At 44.5% G+C, this 18,005-nt stretch overlaps 1 protein-coding gene across 1 annotated transcript; it reads left to right on the top strand.

Annotated features, from left to right (window-relative positions):
• Window positions 1-10,527: 10,527 nt before the first annotated feature.
• Window positions 10,528-13,584, top strand: LOC117835479 (uncharacterized). Its single transcript, XM_034714820.2, has 5 exons — window positions 10,528-11,053; window positions 11,212-11,290; window positions 11,368-11,455; window positions 11,548-11,717; window positions 13,248-13,584. Exons 1-4 carry the CDS (start codon window positions 10,565-10,567, stop codon window positions 11,681-11,683), a joined length of 792 nt encoding a protein of 263 aa, XP_034570711.1. The 5' UTR covers window positions 10,528-10,564; the 3' UTR covers window positions 11,684-11,717; window positions 13,248-13,584.
• The last annotated feature ends 4,421 nt before the right edge of the window (window positions 13,585-18,005 follow it).

Genomic DNA, 18,005 nt, shown 5'->3' with positions numbered 1-18,005 from the left:
GGCCATTCGCCTGCAGCTTTTCCGAACCCTCTGCCACATGTAAGCAGCATATATTCACGACTATGATATTGATGGTTACAAAGGTAGTACGAGTATAAGTGGAAATTAGTTTGGGCTTCTACCTCTGCAAACTGACGAAGCAGACCATCACCTTCTCCGACGGCGTGCTCCATAATCATGCCCGCCTCGTTTGAGAGCCTTGCAAGCTGCTGTCCCTGTACGCATAGTTTTCATTCCATGAGTGATCAATGTTACGATACTATGATTACAAACCGAAATCTTACCATGTAGTCGTGGGAGGTGCACGCTCAGGCTGTGTCCCATAGCGTGTCACCGTGTCGTACGCGTTAGCGATGTCGGCGTCTGATTCAGACGGTGCATCCTCAATGGGCACATTACTCCAAGATGGTTTCACTTTAGTTCTCGTCGAAGTACAGTACCATCGTATGTACTCATTGTTTGGTCCTGGTCGCCAGTACAGTCCACCTTCAGGATCGCATCCTTGCTTATTCTACCACATGACGAGGTACTGACCATGCTTCACCCTCCAATCATTTTCCTTATACCTCTTTCTGCGGTCGATCCTGCATCAAAAATTAGTGAAGTATTAATATAACATGTTAAGTACGTTAATTGAATAGCCTCCAATAGTTATTTATTCCTGCGTACCTGTGCAGCTGCTGCGAAGTCGATAATTCCAAAGGAGGGCACGGTTGCATCCTCCCAAACTGTCGCATCACCCTATGCGGCATATGAAACTCTACGACGTAGTACAATATCATTGGCATCGTGCACCTCCACAGCTCTCTGTCTCTGTAGCACGTCGGTGAAAATACGATCTGGCTTAGCTGCTCACGGTCATACGGTTTCCATTCAACCTTCAAAAATTTTCACGCAATACTTATTTCATCTATCATTATACGGAAGTTAGCTTAAAAAACTATGGTGAGCAAATTACCTGGTGCTGCGTGAGAACATCAAATTCGTTTGTGTAGGCCCTGTAGCGCCTATCAGGATTGCCACGAACGGGCCGCACATGCTTCCACACATGATAGAACGTGGGACGAGCATCGTCTCGATGCCATGGCTGAAATTGCAAGTAAGTCCAATTGGTCACATGATACAATAGTTTTCCGAACATTAAAGTAGAAAAAGGAATTAGCCGTTGTGACTTACATCGACACGGAGACGGGAAGGTCGACCCACGGGCATTCGCTCCCAAATCCAAATCTGCAGCATATAAGTGCACCCTCCAACATTGGAATCCCTCGCTATGCGCCTGCAAGCCTCACATAGCTGTCTGTGCAGCCAGGCAAGAGCCGCTGAGCCCCAACTGTAAAGGGCTATGTTGTCCCAATGCTGACCCAAAATGGGGAGAACCATCCACGATACTGTGTTCCCAGCTGCATGTGGAAGGAGGAATGTGCTGACAAAGTGCCATAGCCAAACTCGAGCATAGCGCTGCACAACCTCGTCATTTGCTCCCAGAGGACAGACCTCGAAGTGCTCCCTCAACTATACCGAGCTGACACCGGAGGTCTTCTTCGAGTTGTCTCCGTCCTCTGGCTCTGGCGGCCTAATCCCAATATGCATTTCAACCATATCACGTCAATTCTCATTCTGTATAATTCCCGTCACTGGCTGCCCATCCAGTGGAAGGCCGAGTATTATAGCCACATCCTGCATTGTGATGGTCATCTCTCCGAACGGGAGGTGGAACGTGTGAGTCTCCAGACGCCACATGTCGACCATAGCGGTCAACAGCGGTCCCACCTAAGTGGTGAGTGCACCCTAGCCCTGAGGTGGTGTCAAATTCTGCAAAACATTATAAGATTATTAAAAAATGAGAAGTCAATCCATTTGAGAATAACGGGCTACTAAAGTGGTAAGTAACACAAATATGATACAAATGACATTTCCAGTATGAAATTGTTTACACTGTACACAAGCAAATAGTAACGATAGGCACATCCTCAATTTATAAGAACATTTCATACGAAAATCTTGCAATTCTCATCCTAAGGTATGCATTCATCAGCAAAAATTAGCAACCATTGTTAGTAACTGATGTAGTACCTCATTTAGGTCCGCGAGGTGGTGGGCACGGTGCTGCAAGTCGTAAGCAGACTCAAGAAGAGGGTACACCGGGGCCGCCATCCTAAAGAAACAACAAACAAGATCGTTAGTAAAAAGCTTCATTATATGATAAGTACGGTAACTATGATAATTTACTACTATAAAAAAAGATAAAATGATAACCATACAAAATACAAGCAACACGCATACCCTATTGTTTGAAGAACGCGACCTATTACTGCTCGCCCTAGATTTAGTGCCTTTAGATTTTCTATTGCGGCACGTGCAATTCCTAATGATCTTGTGGCATTTAGAGCAACGATTTTCCACCTTGTCCACATCAAAATCACCAGTATTATAATCTGCAGAAAGCCTCCCTTCCGACACGTCCATGTCACCTGTGAAATGCTTCTTCTGCCTCCTTCCTACTTTATTTCTCATCAAATTGGGGTTAGGCACGTACCCTACCCCTTCATATGCCGGCCATTGTGATGGATCAAGGTAAGGTTGAAAGCTTGATTCCCATATTTTGATGGTGTGCTCCCTAGAGTACAACGGTGACATGTACAAGGGGCTTTCATAGTTAAGACCTCTTGCCTTGCAAGCTGTAATGAAGTGTGAACATGGAATGAATATTGCAGGTGCACGAAACTTCGTTCAGATCCACTCTGTAGTGTCGGCCTCCATGACTCTCACCCCCAATGTTAGTCGTACCGTAACTTCTTATAGAATACACCATCCTTTCTGGCCCGTACGGTTCTGCTAAGTGGTGCACGGATCTAACCTCAACCTCTGATAAATAATCATCTGCAACTTTCCCAATTCTATAGCCTTCATCCAACATTGCATGTGCCTTTTGCCATCAGTTCACAAAGTAGGCGTTGCATTTTTCGAATGAGTATTCAATAATTCCAGCGACGGGCCTACTTCGGATGCCTTTGAAAACTGCGTTGAGTGATTCCGAGTAGTTCGTGGTCATAATACCCCAACGCATCCCTCCCTCATCGAAAGCCTGCGCCCATTTATCCTTGTCCTCCATTTCACCCTTCAACCATTCTTTTGCGTCATCGTTCAAGTCCTTCACTAGATCTTCTAACTTCTCACTAAATTCTCTCTCTGTATGAACCTTGCATAATAACTTCAATTTTCCAATCACACGATTGCTCTTCTGCCGACGCGACATGTTGGCAGCAAAGTGCCTCGTGCACCACCTATGCACAAGTGGTGGAAAACCATCCATGTGGTCCTTCGCACAATTTAGGAGCCTATCATGCCTATCTGATATCATACACACTATCCGTGAAGATCCAAGAACATGTAGCCGAACAAGTTTCATAAACCATGACCAACTCTCATTATTCTCACTCTCGGCCAAGGCAAAAGCAAGAGGCACAAGCTGTTGTTCTGGATCTACACCAACTGCCATCATTAATGTACCCTTATACTTGCCAGTCAAGAATGTACCGTCCACAAGTATCACAGGACGGCAATGTTGAAATGCCTCACTACATTGAGGGAAGCACCAAAATACCCTTTGCAGTATATGCTTCAAAACTCCATTGTCAGGATGCATCATGCCACATGAGTCGATGCACCATTTAACCCCGAGATTGTAGTAGGTTATAGCTGAGAGTACCCTAGGAACCATGCCGTACGACTCCTTCCAGTCGCCCCAAAGCAGGGCAACGGCGTGTTACTTCGCCCGCCAAGCCTTCGAATACTTCACACGGTACCCACTAAAGGCGAAGATGGACTCCACGAGTGATGGCACCGATGTCTCGCTGTCTTTACGGATAATGCCTAGGATACGCCGTCCAAGGTACTTTGTTGTGCACTGTACATGCTCTCGCTTCGGCTGTGACGACCGACAAGTATGCAGTTGCACAACATTTGAAATTCTCCATTGTCCGGTGCTTAATATTAGCCGAGACCATACACGCCAATGGCATCCTTGCTTGCACATCACATTGTATCTTAAGTTCTTGTCAGAGTGAACTACGCTAAAAGGTCTATGTAACCTCACTGCGTAGTCAGCCAAGAAAAACTTCAGCTCCTCAAGACTATTGAACTTCATCCCCTTCTTAATCACTGGACTCTCACCAATGGACGTCCCTTCGGCATTCACCATACTAGATTCACATATTGCTTTGTGAACCATACTGATGTCCTTATCATTGGGAATGGATAGCAATTCGACATCACGTTCTTTTAACAACCGCAACTCGTACTGGGTGTAAGAAAAACAATCGTCCATACCACGAATGCCTTCTACATCATGCACGGTTGCGGTGTCAAATTGCGGTCCATCCTCTTCATTTTCTACCCCGACCTCCTCATATTCATGCCCACCACTCTCAAATAGTGATTCCTCCTCTACCTCCACACCTACTACCCCATCTTTCTCCAATTCACAATCTTCGGAACCCATAGAGACATTATCAACATCTATATTTGCTTCATCCCTCTCAAAAATGTTATTGGGAAAATCATCATTGGCAATAGCCAAGTCAAAATCACGTTCTGTTTCACCTAACACGTGATGCAACATTTTTGACTCCTGGGTACCATTATGATTCACTACCGCCACTTCCTTCCTCATGACAACATTTGGGCCAGGCATACGAATAATTTCGACTATAACCTTCAAACATGCAACATTAGCTTCGTGCACTACATCCTTATAGTGCTTCCAATTCGCATCGGATGCTAACTTCATGAGAATATAATGAGCTCTAGCTTTCCCACAATCAAAACGACCTCTCAAACTGATCTCATCCACTCTACATCCATACTTCCTCATTACACGATCAACTAAATCACTAAAACTTGGAGGACCCTCGAAGAATTCAATTAACTCATTCATATTCTCTAACTCCCCATTTTGTTTCACAACACCACCATTAAAAAATCGAACTAAACGATCCATCTACAAAATACAAACATTTCACCATGTCATATACACTACACATTGCACATATTCGACATATCAACTACACACATTACATATATTGGACAAATTGCAAACAAAAAATATACATGTCATATCAACTAAACGATTCAATGAATATATACCTAAATCGAAGCATTCAACAAGTTCTACACGTCAATATCGCGGGCAGAGACTCAATTGCGTATGACACATTACATATATTGGACAAATTGCAAACAAAAAATATACATGTCATATCAACTAAACGATTCAATGAATATATACCTAAATCGAAGCATTCAACAAGTTCTACACGTCAATATCGCGGGCAGAGACTCAATTGCGTATGAACTACGTATCATCTAACACAAAACACCATTGCATTTCATTCAAAATTGAAATCACCAACCTAACCCTAAGTCACCTAAACATCCTCCGATCTACCAAATGCAACGGTAAAACACGAGAAAAAGTAGGGGAATACCTTCCACACGAAGCAGGGATCGATTTCCACTACTTTCCCCCACCGAAAACGTCGGATTTTGGGTGGATTTGGGGGTGGGGCGGCGGGGGGCGGTGCAGCAGCTTCGGGCTCGGGCGAGTCTGGGGGAAGAAGAAAGGAGGGAGGGAGGAGGAAAGGAGCCGGCGCGTGGCTGTAGTGTAGGCCCTGCCGCGCCAGGCGGTCTGGCGCGGCGAGCGCCCGCCCACGTCAGCGCCCAGGCGCGGCGACTCGCCGCGCCAGCGTGGCAGGAGCCCGCCGCGCCAGTGCATGCGGCGCGGCAGCGGCTTCCTACCGCGTCAGGCGGTCTGGCGCGGTCAAAAGGGTTACACGGCGCAAATTAAATCCCGCTGAGGTTATTTTTTTTAAAAAAAAGGTTAAAAAAAATTATCGCCGAACACGAACAGCTTATACCGCCGGCCCGAGTCGCGGTCGCGATGGCGCCAGGACTCCATATGACCAGCTGCTAATTAACAAGAAACAGCGTAACATGCAGATCGACGTTAAATAAAGCTCCGAGAACAACTAAAACAGTTGTGAAATCAACGAGAGCAAGTAGAACGCGAACATACCGTTCAGCAAGAGCAGGAGGGCGCAGACCGCGGCGAAAAGAAGCTTCATGTTGGGCGGCGGCGCCCGTTGGGCGATCGAAGGCGAGTTGCGCGGGGGGCGCGGGTGCGCGCGGACGAACAAAGGGTTGCGTCGATTGGTGATGAGCCGTGGTGGCAGGACGACGACGTGCGTCGCAATTTATACACGGGGAAACATGGAGATCCTTGGGGAGCAGTTCCGAGTCCTATTGGGAGGCTCGCTTGTTTTTGCATTGTTCGATACGGACAGCACTTGCCCAGTCCACCGGCGACTGTAACTCGTTTACAAATCATACTCCAAGCTGGTACACTGAGGAGCAACAAAAGCAGTTGCATGCAGTGTCCGATCATGAAAATGAAAAGTCGTTTATTACATGCACTAAGCCATATTTGATTTGTACTGGCATAAAAAATTTAGTGTGTTGGAGGATGTGATTGGCATCTGCCAGCATAAAGCTTCCTTGGGTCGGCGAGGGAACACCCGCCAGCACAGATGCACCCCATCTGTACTGGCGGGTGGATGTCGCCCGCCAGCATAGACCTCACCCAGATAAGGCCGTAGGCAGCTTCTTCCCCGGCCAACCTGCCATTTGGAGCTTGCTCGAGAGGAACTCGGGAAAAGCTCCAAAAACACAAAACCTAAGGGGGAAGGTTTTGCTCTTGAAAATTATTTGGAGGAGGCGGCTATATAAGGTGAGTTTGTGTCATTCCTACCTTCTTTTTCAAATTCTATCTATCATTTCAAGCTTCATTAGGTTGTCATCTAGATCTAGATCTAGACCTAGAAGAGAGGGAGGGAAGAGAGAGAAAATAACTAGAGATGGATTATTTTTGTAAATAAAATTCTATGGTCATATTATAACTATTACAATGCTACGTTTGTCATTTTAATGTAATATATAATTGAGTTTGATTATATTTTTCCAACTTATTAATTATTACATCCATAGTTTTAATTAATGAAGTTGATTGAATTAATATATAATTAAGTTTGATTTTTTTCCTCCTTATTAATTATTACATCCATGGTTTAATTGAGTTTCATTTAGGGTAATATAGAATTGATTTTTATTATATTTCTTCATACTTATTAGTTACTACATCCATAGTTTTAATTAATGAAGTTGATTGAATTATTATATAATTGAGTTTGATTTTTTTCTTCTTATTAATTATTACATCCATGGTTTAATTGAGTTCCATTTAGGGTAATATAGAATTAGTTTTTATTTTATTTCTTCCTACTTATTAGTTACTACATAATTTAGTTTAGTTTATAGAATTGCGACCCATAGCTCATTAAATTAGTTAATATAACATAGAATTTTTATCATAGGTTGTTAAGGATGGATCATAGAGCGTGGATGTATGGCATACGGAGACATTCGCATACTTTCATGTCAGAGGTATCAAAGTTTGTGGAGGCTGCAAAGAAGCACGCTCGCATTTGCAAGACAAAGCAAATACGTTGTCTATGTTTTAACTGTAGCAACAATACTATATAGGATATTGATGTCATCAAGAGGCATTTGATAAAGCGAAGTTTTGTGGATGAATACACAATTTGGTCCCACCATGGTGAGGCAGGAGGTACTTTCAACAACACAGACATCGATACTGGCTCTGATGAAGTGGGTGGTGATGATGCAAACGAAAATGATCATGTTATGATGGATGTTAATTATGACCGTGGAGATCAAAATGGTGATCAAACAGATGTGCGTGTGGAACCACAGGTGAACGAGGAATGTGATGTTGATATGGAGGATATGTTGTGCCACATTGAACTGGAAGTACTGCTAGGGAGTGCTAAAGGGTTAGAGAATTTCGAGACACTTAAGAAGGCAATAAAGGACCGTATGTATGTGAGATGTGGGAAAGAGTAGACAATGTTGCATTTCGTCCTTCATCTTCTGATTCTGAAGGTTAAATTCGGCTGGTAGACAATAATTTCAATGATCTCCTTACTCTGCTAGGCAATTTGCTCCTGAAGCCTACCATCGACTGTAACTATAGTAAGATCGATGACAAATAAATCGACAACATTTGTACGAACATGGTGAGGTTCATCCTACGCGAGATTTGTCATGAGGATGGAGTATTCTTTGATAAAGATGGCGTGTTGATGGCGGACGAGTGCACAAATCTTCGTAGATGGGCGTAGTAGTTTTAATATTAGCATGGCAAAGAATAGCTCTATTCCAAATGTTGGATTTTTAATAATGTGAATTATCGATGTAGTTTTAAATAATCTAAATTATTTATTATTCAAGTTTGTTGTTATGTGGTTGGAGATACGTATTTTAATTTGATGGCCAAAAACTGGCAGGAAATATAAATTATAAATAAATCATGAAAAATAATATATTGAATGGAAAAATACATATTCCTAGAACCATCTGTGCTGACGGGTGGCTAATGTCGCCCGCAAGCACAGAGCGGTCTGTGCTGGCGGATGAGCACCGCCAGCACAGATGACATCTGTGCTGGCTCAAGGTTGCTGATGGGTGCGATATCCGTCAGTACAAACCTGTTCTAGCCACCACTATAAATGCTTCCTGGTGTAGCGATGCTTACATATGAACTCAGCTAGATGGCACTTCGTTCGTTCTCCTAGCTACAGACGGAGACGGATACATGAGCTAATCGAGTAGCCATAGAGGTAGAGTTCTGGTGTTCTGCGCTATGCATATGCATCTTCACAAGCTCACCTAAACAGATCAGAAAATTATCTTCCACAGTACTGGTGTCAGATCCAATCAGCAAGAGTTCGGGTGTTTGTTTGCCTATGCGTGTGCGTCTTCACAAGAGTTTTGATGCATTGTTTCTCTTGTGCTGATAACTACTGAACATGTTAGTTGACACGGGTGCATCTAGAGATGAGAAGCATATGGCGGTGATATTTTAATGGGTCCTCATAATTTAATATTGCACTTTTAACTTTTGATGTGAGGTTGTGATGCCATTCTCAGCTAGCTGACTACTCGGAGGGAGTACCACATGCGGACACGCAACACATCTATCCTGACCAAATCTAGTAATCGACCAGTGCAATACAACGTACGAACCAAATAAACCATTGCCAGGCACGCCTTTGCCAGGTGCACAACGCGGCACACGCCGTTCCTCCCTGGACAACACTGAACATATTTAAAATATACCAAAAAGGACAATTTTGCATGGACGAATGGGAAACGAGAGGATTCTCATTTTTCAACATTATTTTAAGTCGAGGTCAACCCTCATCAACTCATGAACGGAGGGTGGCAGGAAAGAAATGTAGTATAGCTCTCGTGCTTGGTGTTTAGCGCGTTAACGATGGCGACGTGATTGGAATAATTCTAGATTATTGCACACTCTTTGTGCAACGGAAACAATATCTGCTGTTAGCTTTCTTCGACCACCATGTATAGTGCCGCCGGCTTTATTAGTAAATTTCATCGAAATAGCTAGGATTACCGTTTAGCGTGAAGTGACTGCTATTCCTAAATCCAGCAGTTTCCGAACACCCCACAATCGCGAACCAGCAGTTTCCCGAATACCCCACAATCACTTTCGGAGACTCCTATCTTTCTAAAGATAGATAGGAGACATAATTATAAGCCTAATAAACCTACCAACACCCTTCTTCTTCCTCCCACCGCCAGCCTCCCTCTTCTTCCTCCCACCGCCGCCCCGACCGGCGGCTGCCATGCTGACTGCCCACCACCACCTGCTTGCTCGCTAACACCCCTCCCTCTTCTTCCCCCCACCGCCAGTCCTTCCTCTTCTTCCTCACACCGCCACCCCTGCCTCTGCCGCCGCGTCGACCGCCCACCGATCACCGCCGCCCGCTCGCCCACCCTTCCTAATCCCATGGGCATCCTCGCCCCCACCACCGGTCACTGTCCCACAAGCCATCCGACCCTACCCCGCCCACGACGCCCCTGACCCTCTCCTCATCTATGATCGCAGGCCATTAGAGCTCCCACCCCAGTAACCTAAACCCTAACTCTAAGCCGCTACCTTGACCGCCGCAACCACCGACGGCGACCTTGCCGCCGGCCGCTCCTGCCCACCTCCCACCCCTCTGTTCCCAAGGTGGGCCACGTGAGGGCGACAGGGGCCGAGCACGGCGGCAGGAATGGGGGCGGGACGGAGGAGGAAGACGACCTGATGGGGAGCTTTGAGCTGTTGCAGGCTAGTTACTGGGCTACTGCTGGGTTATAGATTTTTAGTTTTCTATGTTCTGGAAGATGGATAGGATTTCCCCACATTCGGCCATGTTTACATGGGCCTCCAATAGCCATGTTCACGAGCCGTCTAATCCTAACATATATGGGCCTGCTTACCTTAAAAAAACATATATGGGCCTCTGTGTTCGTCTTGGGTTGTTGAAGTTTGTTTTGGGCCTGCAAGCCCTGCTTGAGGCCTTGCGAGCGAGGAGGGGATAAGCGAAAGCGAGCGAGAAACTACTGAAGCGAGGCGAAGATGCTGCTGCTGCGCGGCGCCAGGGCGGCGTCGGCGGCATCCACCGCGGTGGCCGCAAGCGCCAGCGCAGGCAGGTCCATATCCATGCGGCTCACCGCCATGGCCGCCATGTCCTCGGGCGGTAGGAGGAGGAAGGGCCAGCGGCGAGGCGAGGCCAAGCCCCCACCCCCGTCCCCGCCGCCGCCACCGCCGCCCCTGCCTCGGCACGGCGAGACCCCGAGCAGCAAGAAGAAGTCCGGCGCGAGGCCATCGGTCGAGGCCAAGAAGAACCGCCCGGCGGAACTGGAGGAAGCGCGCGGCCCGCGGAGGCCGGAGGGCGGCGAGGCGAGGAAGGGAGCTGCGCAGCAGCGGCCGCAGGAGAAGGCAAAGGCGAAGCGGGCGGTGCGGTGGAAGTGCGCGAGCGGGTGCGGCGCGTGCTGCAAGCTGGACAAGGGCCCCGACTTCCCCACCCCCGACGAGATCTTTGCCGACCACCCCGATGACCTTCAGGTAGGATCGTCGGCAACCTCAGCGTTTTGCAGTATCCGGGAACAACAAAGGATTGTTTCTTGATGGAAGATACGAGATTTCGGTCACTTTGAGCGTGGAATTTGTTGTTGCGCATTAATCGACCAACTGATGGCGACGGTGTTGGTCATTGCGTGCAGCTGTACAGGAGCATGACCGGCGACGACGGATGGTGCATCAACTACGACAAGGCCACCCGCACCTGCAACATTTACCAAGGTAGTTGCTTATCACCGGTTTGTTAATTTGGTTTTTGTAATTCAGATGTCATTCTGACCGATGTCTTGCTATTTTAGACCGACCTTCGTTCTGCAGGGTGGAACCAAAGATTTTCGATGAGTTCTTTGGCGTGCCACGCAGTAGATTCGATCGGGAAGCTTGCAGGTCTGCTATTCTGTCCTTGTTTATGTATCTGCATGTTTTTTTCATCAACTTTGAAATGGTGATTCGAATATTCGATTTATCTGCTTGTTCAGTGCTTGCCTGGATAACATCAAGATGGTGTATGGTGATGACTCTGCTGAGCTCAGTAACTTCAAGCGTGTGATAAGGGAGGAAAGTAATAAGCTGGAAGCAAGCAAGAACCAACAAGATAAATTGTTGGATACATAGATCCCAGGGCATGAATCTGCTATAAAATCACCGAGTATGCCCCCCATCACATCTGCGACTCAGATTCTGCTTCATTTGTCACACGTGTCAGTCTCAATATATTCATGGAGTCCCTATGGTTGCCAACTGCACCAAAGATGGAATCTGATAATCTTGTTCAGTATCCTGGTAATTATTGCTAGGTACCAATTACCATCGTTTCGAGGAACCTCGGATTTCTGTAGTTGGGAAAACCATAGGTTGGGGGAAAAAATAATGCAAATTCATAGTTCAAATTCAGTTATTTATTTGCTTTTTAGAGAGATTCTTATAGAAAAGTCTAGCACAAAGCATGAAAACTAAAATAAAAATATTTTAGCCTTGACCAATGTGTGTATCGGGATTTGATGCGTAGTTGCATTTGTATACAAATGTTGTCCTCACACACATTAGCTAAAACTGCAGAGTTTTGTAGTAACATTGGCACTGGAGACATGGACGTTGTGGAGACTGTAGAATCAATCATGATTTCAGTGTGATTCATCAGAAAACGTTGTTGTTTCTTTGTTGGTGATAAAACTGAAACAATGTCACTAAACTACTAAAGTAGGCTTATACATAGGCATATGGTCATATGGTCTTGGCAAAAGTAATCTTTAGGAACAACTACTTTACAGCAGAAGGTAACTAATGTATAACATTGTGGTTTGATATGATTGTTTGCATATCCAAAGATGGTATGCTTTGTAAAACTGATAGCAATATCCATACCAAGACATGTGTTAGACTTGCAAAAGAAGGTCCGTCCCATCCCGTCCCACTTCATCCTCGCATCCAAGCACACCCTTAGTAAGTACTTCCAATATGGCTGTACGATTTTTGAACAAAACTGACTATATATTCAGAACAGCATCGGATACTGAAACATTAGCTGGAGTGTTTTTTCATCAGTAAACTGGCCAACCAGCAGAAAACATTCCAATATTAAGATTTTGAACCCTGGTTGGTCCTGACTTTCCACCTTCTATCATTTTTCCTATTACTTATGGAGTTTCTCAAGATATTCCCATCTCATGTTCCATTACCATGCGGGTACAGTCAGTCTCTGAGGTTGACTTTCATTGGTCCAATGACCCACACATGTCAATTAGACAGTGGCATATCCTTGAACTCAACCTAGGTTAGTAGCATATTCTCCCTGAAATCATAAGCTAATTGATACAAGCTTGGGCACCTGGAAAATGGGAAACATATTTGCTCAAGGAACTAACTATATCAGTGAGAAAATATGGTGGACGTCTATGTTTCTTTACTTTGCTGTCAGGACTCGACATTGATAATTTTGTAGGATCTTATTTCACAATATCAGTGAGTATCATGCTTCTATCGGATTACCTTTGGCTTATTAGGATGGAATCTCTTTGTATTTTGTTGTTTTCTGTGCTGGCCCAATAGATTATGTTATTTCCCCAGACAGACAATTCCATTTCAGCTTTTCTCTTTCTTTATTTTCTTTGATTTCATTCTCTATAACTTAAAGAAGCCTTTTCATGACATATATGCTGTCGCATAATTTTTTTTCCAGGGAAAACCGAGAAGCTAACAATGTGCAAACGCGGAACATGCTGAGCGAGATACTCAGTGGAGGCAACCTAAACAGCTGCTACGACAACTCTGACATGCGAGTGCACACTTCAGTTCTGAACGTATTCACGATACTTTCTTTAGTGAAGCCTGGTGGCAAGAGCCCAAGAGTTTGTGGTATTCTTTATTATTGACAATTGTTTCCGGCGGCACAGCATAGTACTACAGTAGTAGGTTTTGATTGGTCCCAGACTGTTTTTCTTTATCGGGACTGTTAGTTGATTTCTGTCCTACACTCAAAATTTGGATCCTATAAGAAATGCTGGTTGTTTTCTACATATTTTTCGATCTTTTTCCAAGCCATACTAGTTTGTTATTCAAATGTGGTGCCCGCTCAACATTTACCGACCTCTTGCACGGCATGAGATTGTGCAGGCACCTCCTGCGTGCCCTGCCCAAACTCAAAAGAATCTCAAGGGAACTAAAGCAAGCACCATGTGTTGATTTAGTTCCCTTGAGATATTAATGTACTATATCCCAAGCAGTAGTTTGCTGGCTCCTTTCTGTCTCCAAGATTTGTGGCTGCATATATAGTGCGGCTTCAGTACATGGACTGGACTATTGTTGATTGCGATCCAACAAATTTCGCACATGCTATCGCCGTGTTTGTTATTCTGATGCGGTGCTCCATGTACATTTTCATGAATTCTGGATCCGCCACCACTAGTTTTAGTAGTGATTTGGGCTGAATCACCAGCATCGGTTTTTTTTTTTTTTGAGCTATAAACAGCGCACAAGACAACCACGAAGACAACCGATGCAGCGATGAGAAATAATAAAACAAGAAGATAGAATATGCGGTCAGTCCAAATATGAAATATCAATGTCCAGATATCAATGTAGCGTCGATCATGCAACAGGAAACACTCAAATTCTAACGCAAAGCGCATATGAAATGGCTGCTTTGTTATATTGACAGTAATCAAACAAGCAAAGGAGGATGAAAAACTGAAGACACGGCTGCTCAGATTATTTTGATAAAGAAACCGTTGCTCAAAAATAAGATGGAATCGTAAACAAAGGGTATGCTGTCTACTCCATCGTTCCCATAGCTTGCAGCACATTTGTGCTAATCTTCACTTCGAGCTTCCAAATTACCAGGGCACCGACACATGGTCGCTCAGATTATTTGCAAACATAGATAAAGGACAAAAACTAGGTCACAGCGTCAAAACACGAGCACTGGTAGTATGGTACTGTCTACTCCTTGCTCGCATAGCTTGCGAAAACATGAGTGCTCATCTTAAATTCACACTTGCAGCTTTATTTCTGGGAACTCCATCCAGCATGGTGTGTACGGGAAAGATCTCTCAATGTCTACACATTGGCCAGCAATGTCACGGTAATTTTTCGGAAAGATGTTGCCCAAGTCCTGAAACCTCGAGGTATTCCAATGATAGGCTACTGCTCTGCTCAACGCTGCAGTCAAGAAGACAATCTCTTTGTAAGGGTGAAATCCAAGAAAACTGGTATATCCATCGTAGTGTCCTTCAACCATATGTTCAGTGTTGAGAACACTGTCGTCGTCGGAGCTCCAATTGAACCTGTCTTCCACAACCTCTTTATGTTTATCATTTCCACAAGGATATTTGTAATAGTTAATATCCTGCAGTCCTCACGTGCATGCAACTTCCGTGCAAAGGTCCTAAGATCAACATGATGCTTCATTTCCCAGACCATCTGACCGCATGATCCATTGAGGAGCAAAATCCAAACTCTATGCCAGTCATGATTGAATGCAAAATACACCCCCTTCTGTGAAATTCCCAGATAAAGGCTTCCATCATAATCCTCGAGGTCGCCGGAGATGGAGGGGCCCGTGGTGGGGCTGGAGAGGAACTCCGGGAAGCAGTGCGCGCGGTAGTTCAGGAAGAGGCCGCCCACGGAGCGCGGGAGGAGGTCCGCGCGCGTCGACGAGGTCGCGTCACGCCCTGCAGACGCACCGGGACACGGCCAGGCCGCGCGGCGAAGGACGTCGGCGATGAGGTCGTAGGGCAGCTCCCACCCGATCAGCGTCTCCGCCATTGTTCCTTCCTGTTCGACGGCGAGATGGCAAGGGCGGCGGCCGGGACACAGATCCAGTACTGTAGCACTAGTAGCAGCCGGAAATCAGAATCCAGGACACGATGCCAATCTCTGTGTCGCGCACATGCCCTCAAAAGCCTCGCTCAACAGATTTTACTGATTAATAAAATGGAGATATTTCCACCTCATTTTTTTCTCCCCAAGATTTGTTTGGACATGGGTTTAAGGACACATGAATATAGAACCAAAACGTGATAACTGCAATTTAGCAACCCGTCAGATAGTCTGCACTTATAACTGAACAAAAGGAGAATGCAAGATCGATTCAAATATCCTAGGCTCACGTTACAAACTGAGAGCAAAACATGAGATGTAAAAGATGAAGTTAACCCAGCAACAACAAAGAAAAAGGGTAGAAATATGAAGATGGTCACTCGGATTATTTCCCAAAAGAAGCATAGGGCATATACAACTAGATACAAGGACAGAGAGCCTGTGCTTGCACACATTTGTTCTAATCTTCATTTCGTGCTTCCAAATTATCTTCGCATGGTACGGTGTGTATATGAAGGAGGTCTCTATTTCTGCACAACTGAGAGCAATTTCAGTGTAATCTTTTGAAAATATGTTGCCCAAATCCTGAAATCCCTGCAAGTATTCCAATGATAGGCTGCTGCTCTGCCCAAAGATGCAGTAAAAAAGACAATCTCATTGTAAGGAGTATGTCCCTCATAGTGCCCTTCAACCATATCTTCTGTGTTGAGAAAATTATCATTGTCAAAGTTTATCTTACACCACCTCTTTATGTTTACCATTCCCATAATAATATCTGTAATAGTTAATATCCTGTAGTATCCAAGGTGGCAAGGTCCTTTATGTTGCTGATTGTAGTCCTAACGTGCATCCAACTTACGTGCAAAGGACCTAAAATCGACTTGATGCTTCTATTCCCATCCCATCTGGTCACTTGGTTCATCGAGGAGAAAAATTCGAAGTCCATGCTAATCATGCACGAATGCACAATACACCCCGTTCTCTGATCTTCCCAAAGAAAAGCATGATGGTGCCTACATTCAGCATCTATGGCCTTGGAACCAATCTGTACTTTGCATTCAACAAGGATATCCTAAAAAAAAGAATCAGTGACAAAAGATCTTGCAGCTTAGAAAGAGGAGAGGAGAGGTAAGAACAGAGGCGGCAATTGTACTAAACAGCAAAGCGAAGCTTGCCTTGCTTTCCTTTTGCTAGGAGAGGCGAATCGGGCATTGGAACCATGGGCGCTCTTGCTCTTGTCCCACTTCATTTTTTTTCCTTTTTTACCTAGATTTGTTTCGACTGGAGCTTGAGGACATGGAATAAAGAACCAAAAAAAGGATCGCTGCAGTTTAGCAACTCTTTAGATAATGTCTTGTACTCTTGTTATAACCGAACAAACATAGAACATAGATGAACGTTGATTTATATATTTTGGTGCATTTTACAAACCGATGGCACTATCATCCAGGCAACAACCAAAAAGAAAAAAAAAGGGTGAAAATGAAGATGATAACTTGGATTATTTCCCAGGCAAAACATTAAGACAAACTAGAGGGGCAGAAAGTCAAACATGAATACACTGTCTTCTATACATTGCTTCCACAGTAGCAACACATTTGTGCTAATTTTCGATTCGCACTTCAAAATTATTTTCTGGGAAATCATCCATCCAGCATGGTGTATATGTGAAAGAGGTGTTTATTCCTGCACAATGGCCAGCAACCTCAAGGTATTCTTTTGGAAATATGTTGCCCAAATCCTGAAATTTTGAGGTATTCCAATGATAGGCTACTACTCTGTACGAATCCGCGTTCAAGAAGACAATCTCTTTGTAAGGATGAAATCCAAGAAGACCGGTATATCCCTCAAAGTGCCCTTCAACCATATCATCTGTATTGAGAACATTATCATCGTCAGAGTTCCATTCAAAGTTGTCATCCACTACCTCTCTTTGTAAACCATTGTCATAAGGATATTTGTAATTGTTAATATCCTGTAATATCCAAGGTCCTTTATGTTGTTGACTGGAGTCCCCACGTGCAAGAAACTTACGTGCAAAGGACCTAAGATCAACATGATGCTTCAATTCCCATCCCACTTGACCACATGATTCATTGAGGAGAAAAATTCTTAGTCCATGCCAATCATGCTCAAATGCACAATATACACCCTTCTCTGATCTTCCCAAAGAAAGGCATCCATGGTACCTAAATTCAACATCTGATGGACTTGGAATCAATCTATACTTTGCTCCTTTTTTCTGTTTGATTGATCACCATCAATCCTAAGTTTTCAATTAAGAGCTCTTTGGCAAGACTCCGGCTCCTAAAATGGGAAGGAGCCGCTATTTTTAGCTCCACCTAGCGACTCCTGTGGAGTCATTTTTAACATACCTGTTTGGTAGGCTCCATCCGGAGCCGCGGGAGCCTTGCCAAAAGGACTTAATCATTTTTAAGGTAGGAATGCATATTAATAGGGAAGAGTCTTAATCTTTGGTCAACAATGTATTAAATATTTGTAAATTATAGAATATAAATTTAGTAACATTTGATTCATACTTGAAAGTACTTTTATATGATGTCACTTTTACGGTCATAAGAGGTACTAATTGTCAAAATATGGCCTTGAAGAGCGCACC

The sequence above is a fragment of the Setaria viridis genome, chromosome 9 (assembly GCF_005286985.2).
Source record: "Setaria viridis chromosome 9, Setaria_viridis_v4.0, whole genome shotgun sequence".
Classification (NCBI taxonomy): domain Eukaryota; kingdom Viridiplantae; phylum Streptophyta; class Magnoliopsida; order Poales; family Poaceae; genus Setaria; species Setaria viridis.
Note: the sequence above shows the minus strand (reverse complement) of the source record. Positions and strands in the feature narration are given on the sequence as shown.

What these genes read in the sequence shown, in the direction of transcription:
- LOC117835479 (XM_034714820.2), top strand. Translation starts at nt 10,565, where the DNA reads ATGCTGCTGCTGCGCGGCGCCAGGGCGGCGTCGGCGGCATCCACCGCG. An exon ending in ACCACCCCGATGACCTTCAG is followed by an intron (nt 11,054 to 11,211) that starts GTAGGATCGTCG and finishes CATTGCGTGCAG; the next exon opens with CTGTACAGGAGCATGACCGG. An exon ending in TTCGATCGGGAAGCTTGCAG is followed by an intron (nt 11,456 to 11,547) that starts GTCTGCTATTCT and finishes CTGCTTGTTCAG; the next exon opens with TGCTTGCCTGGATAACATCA.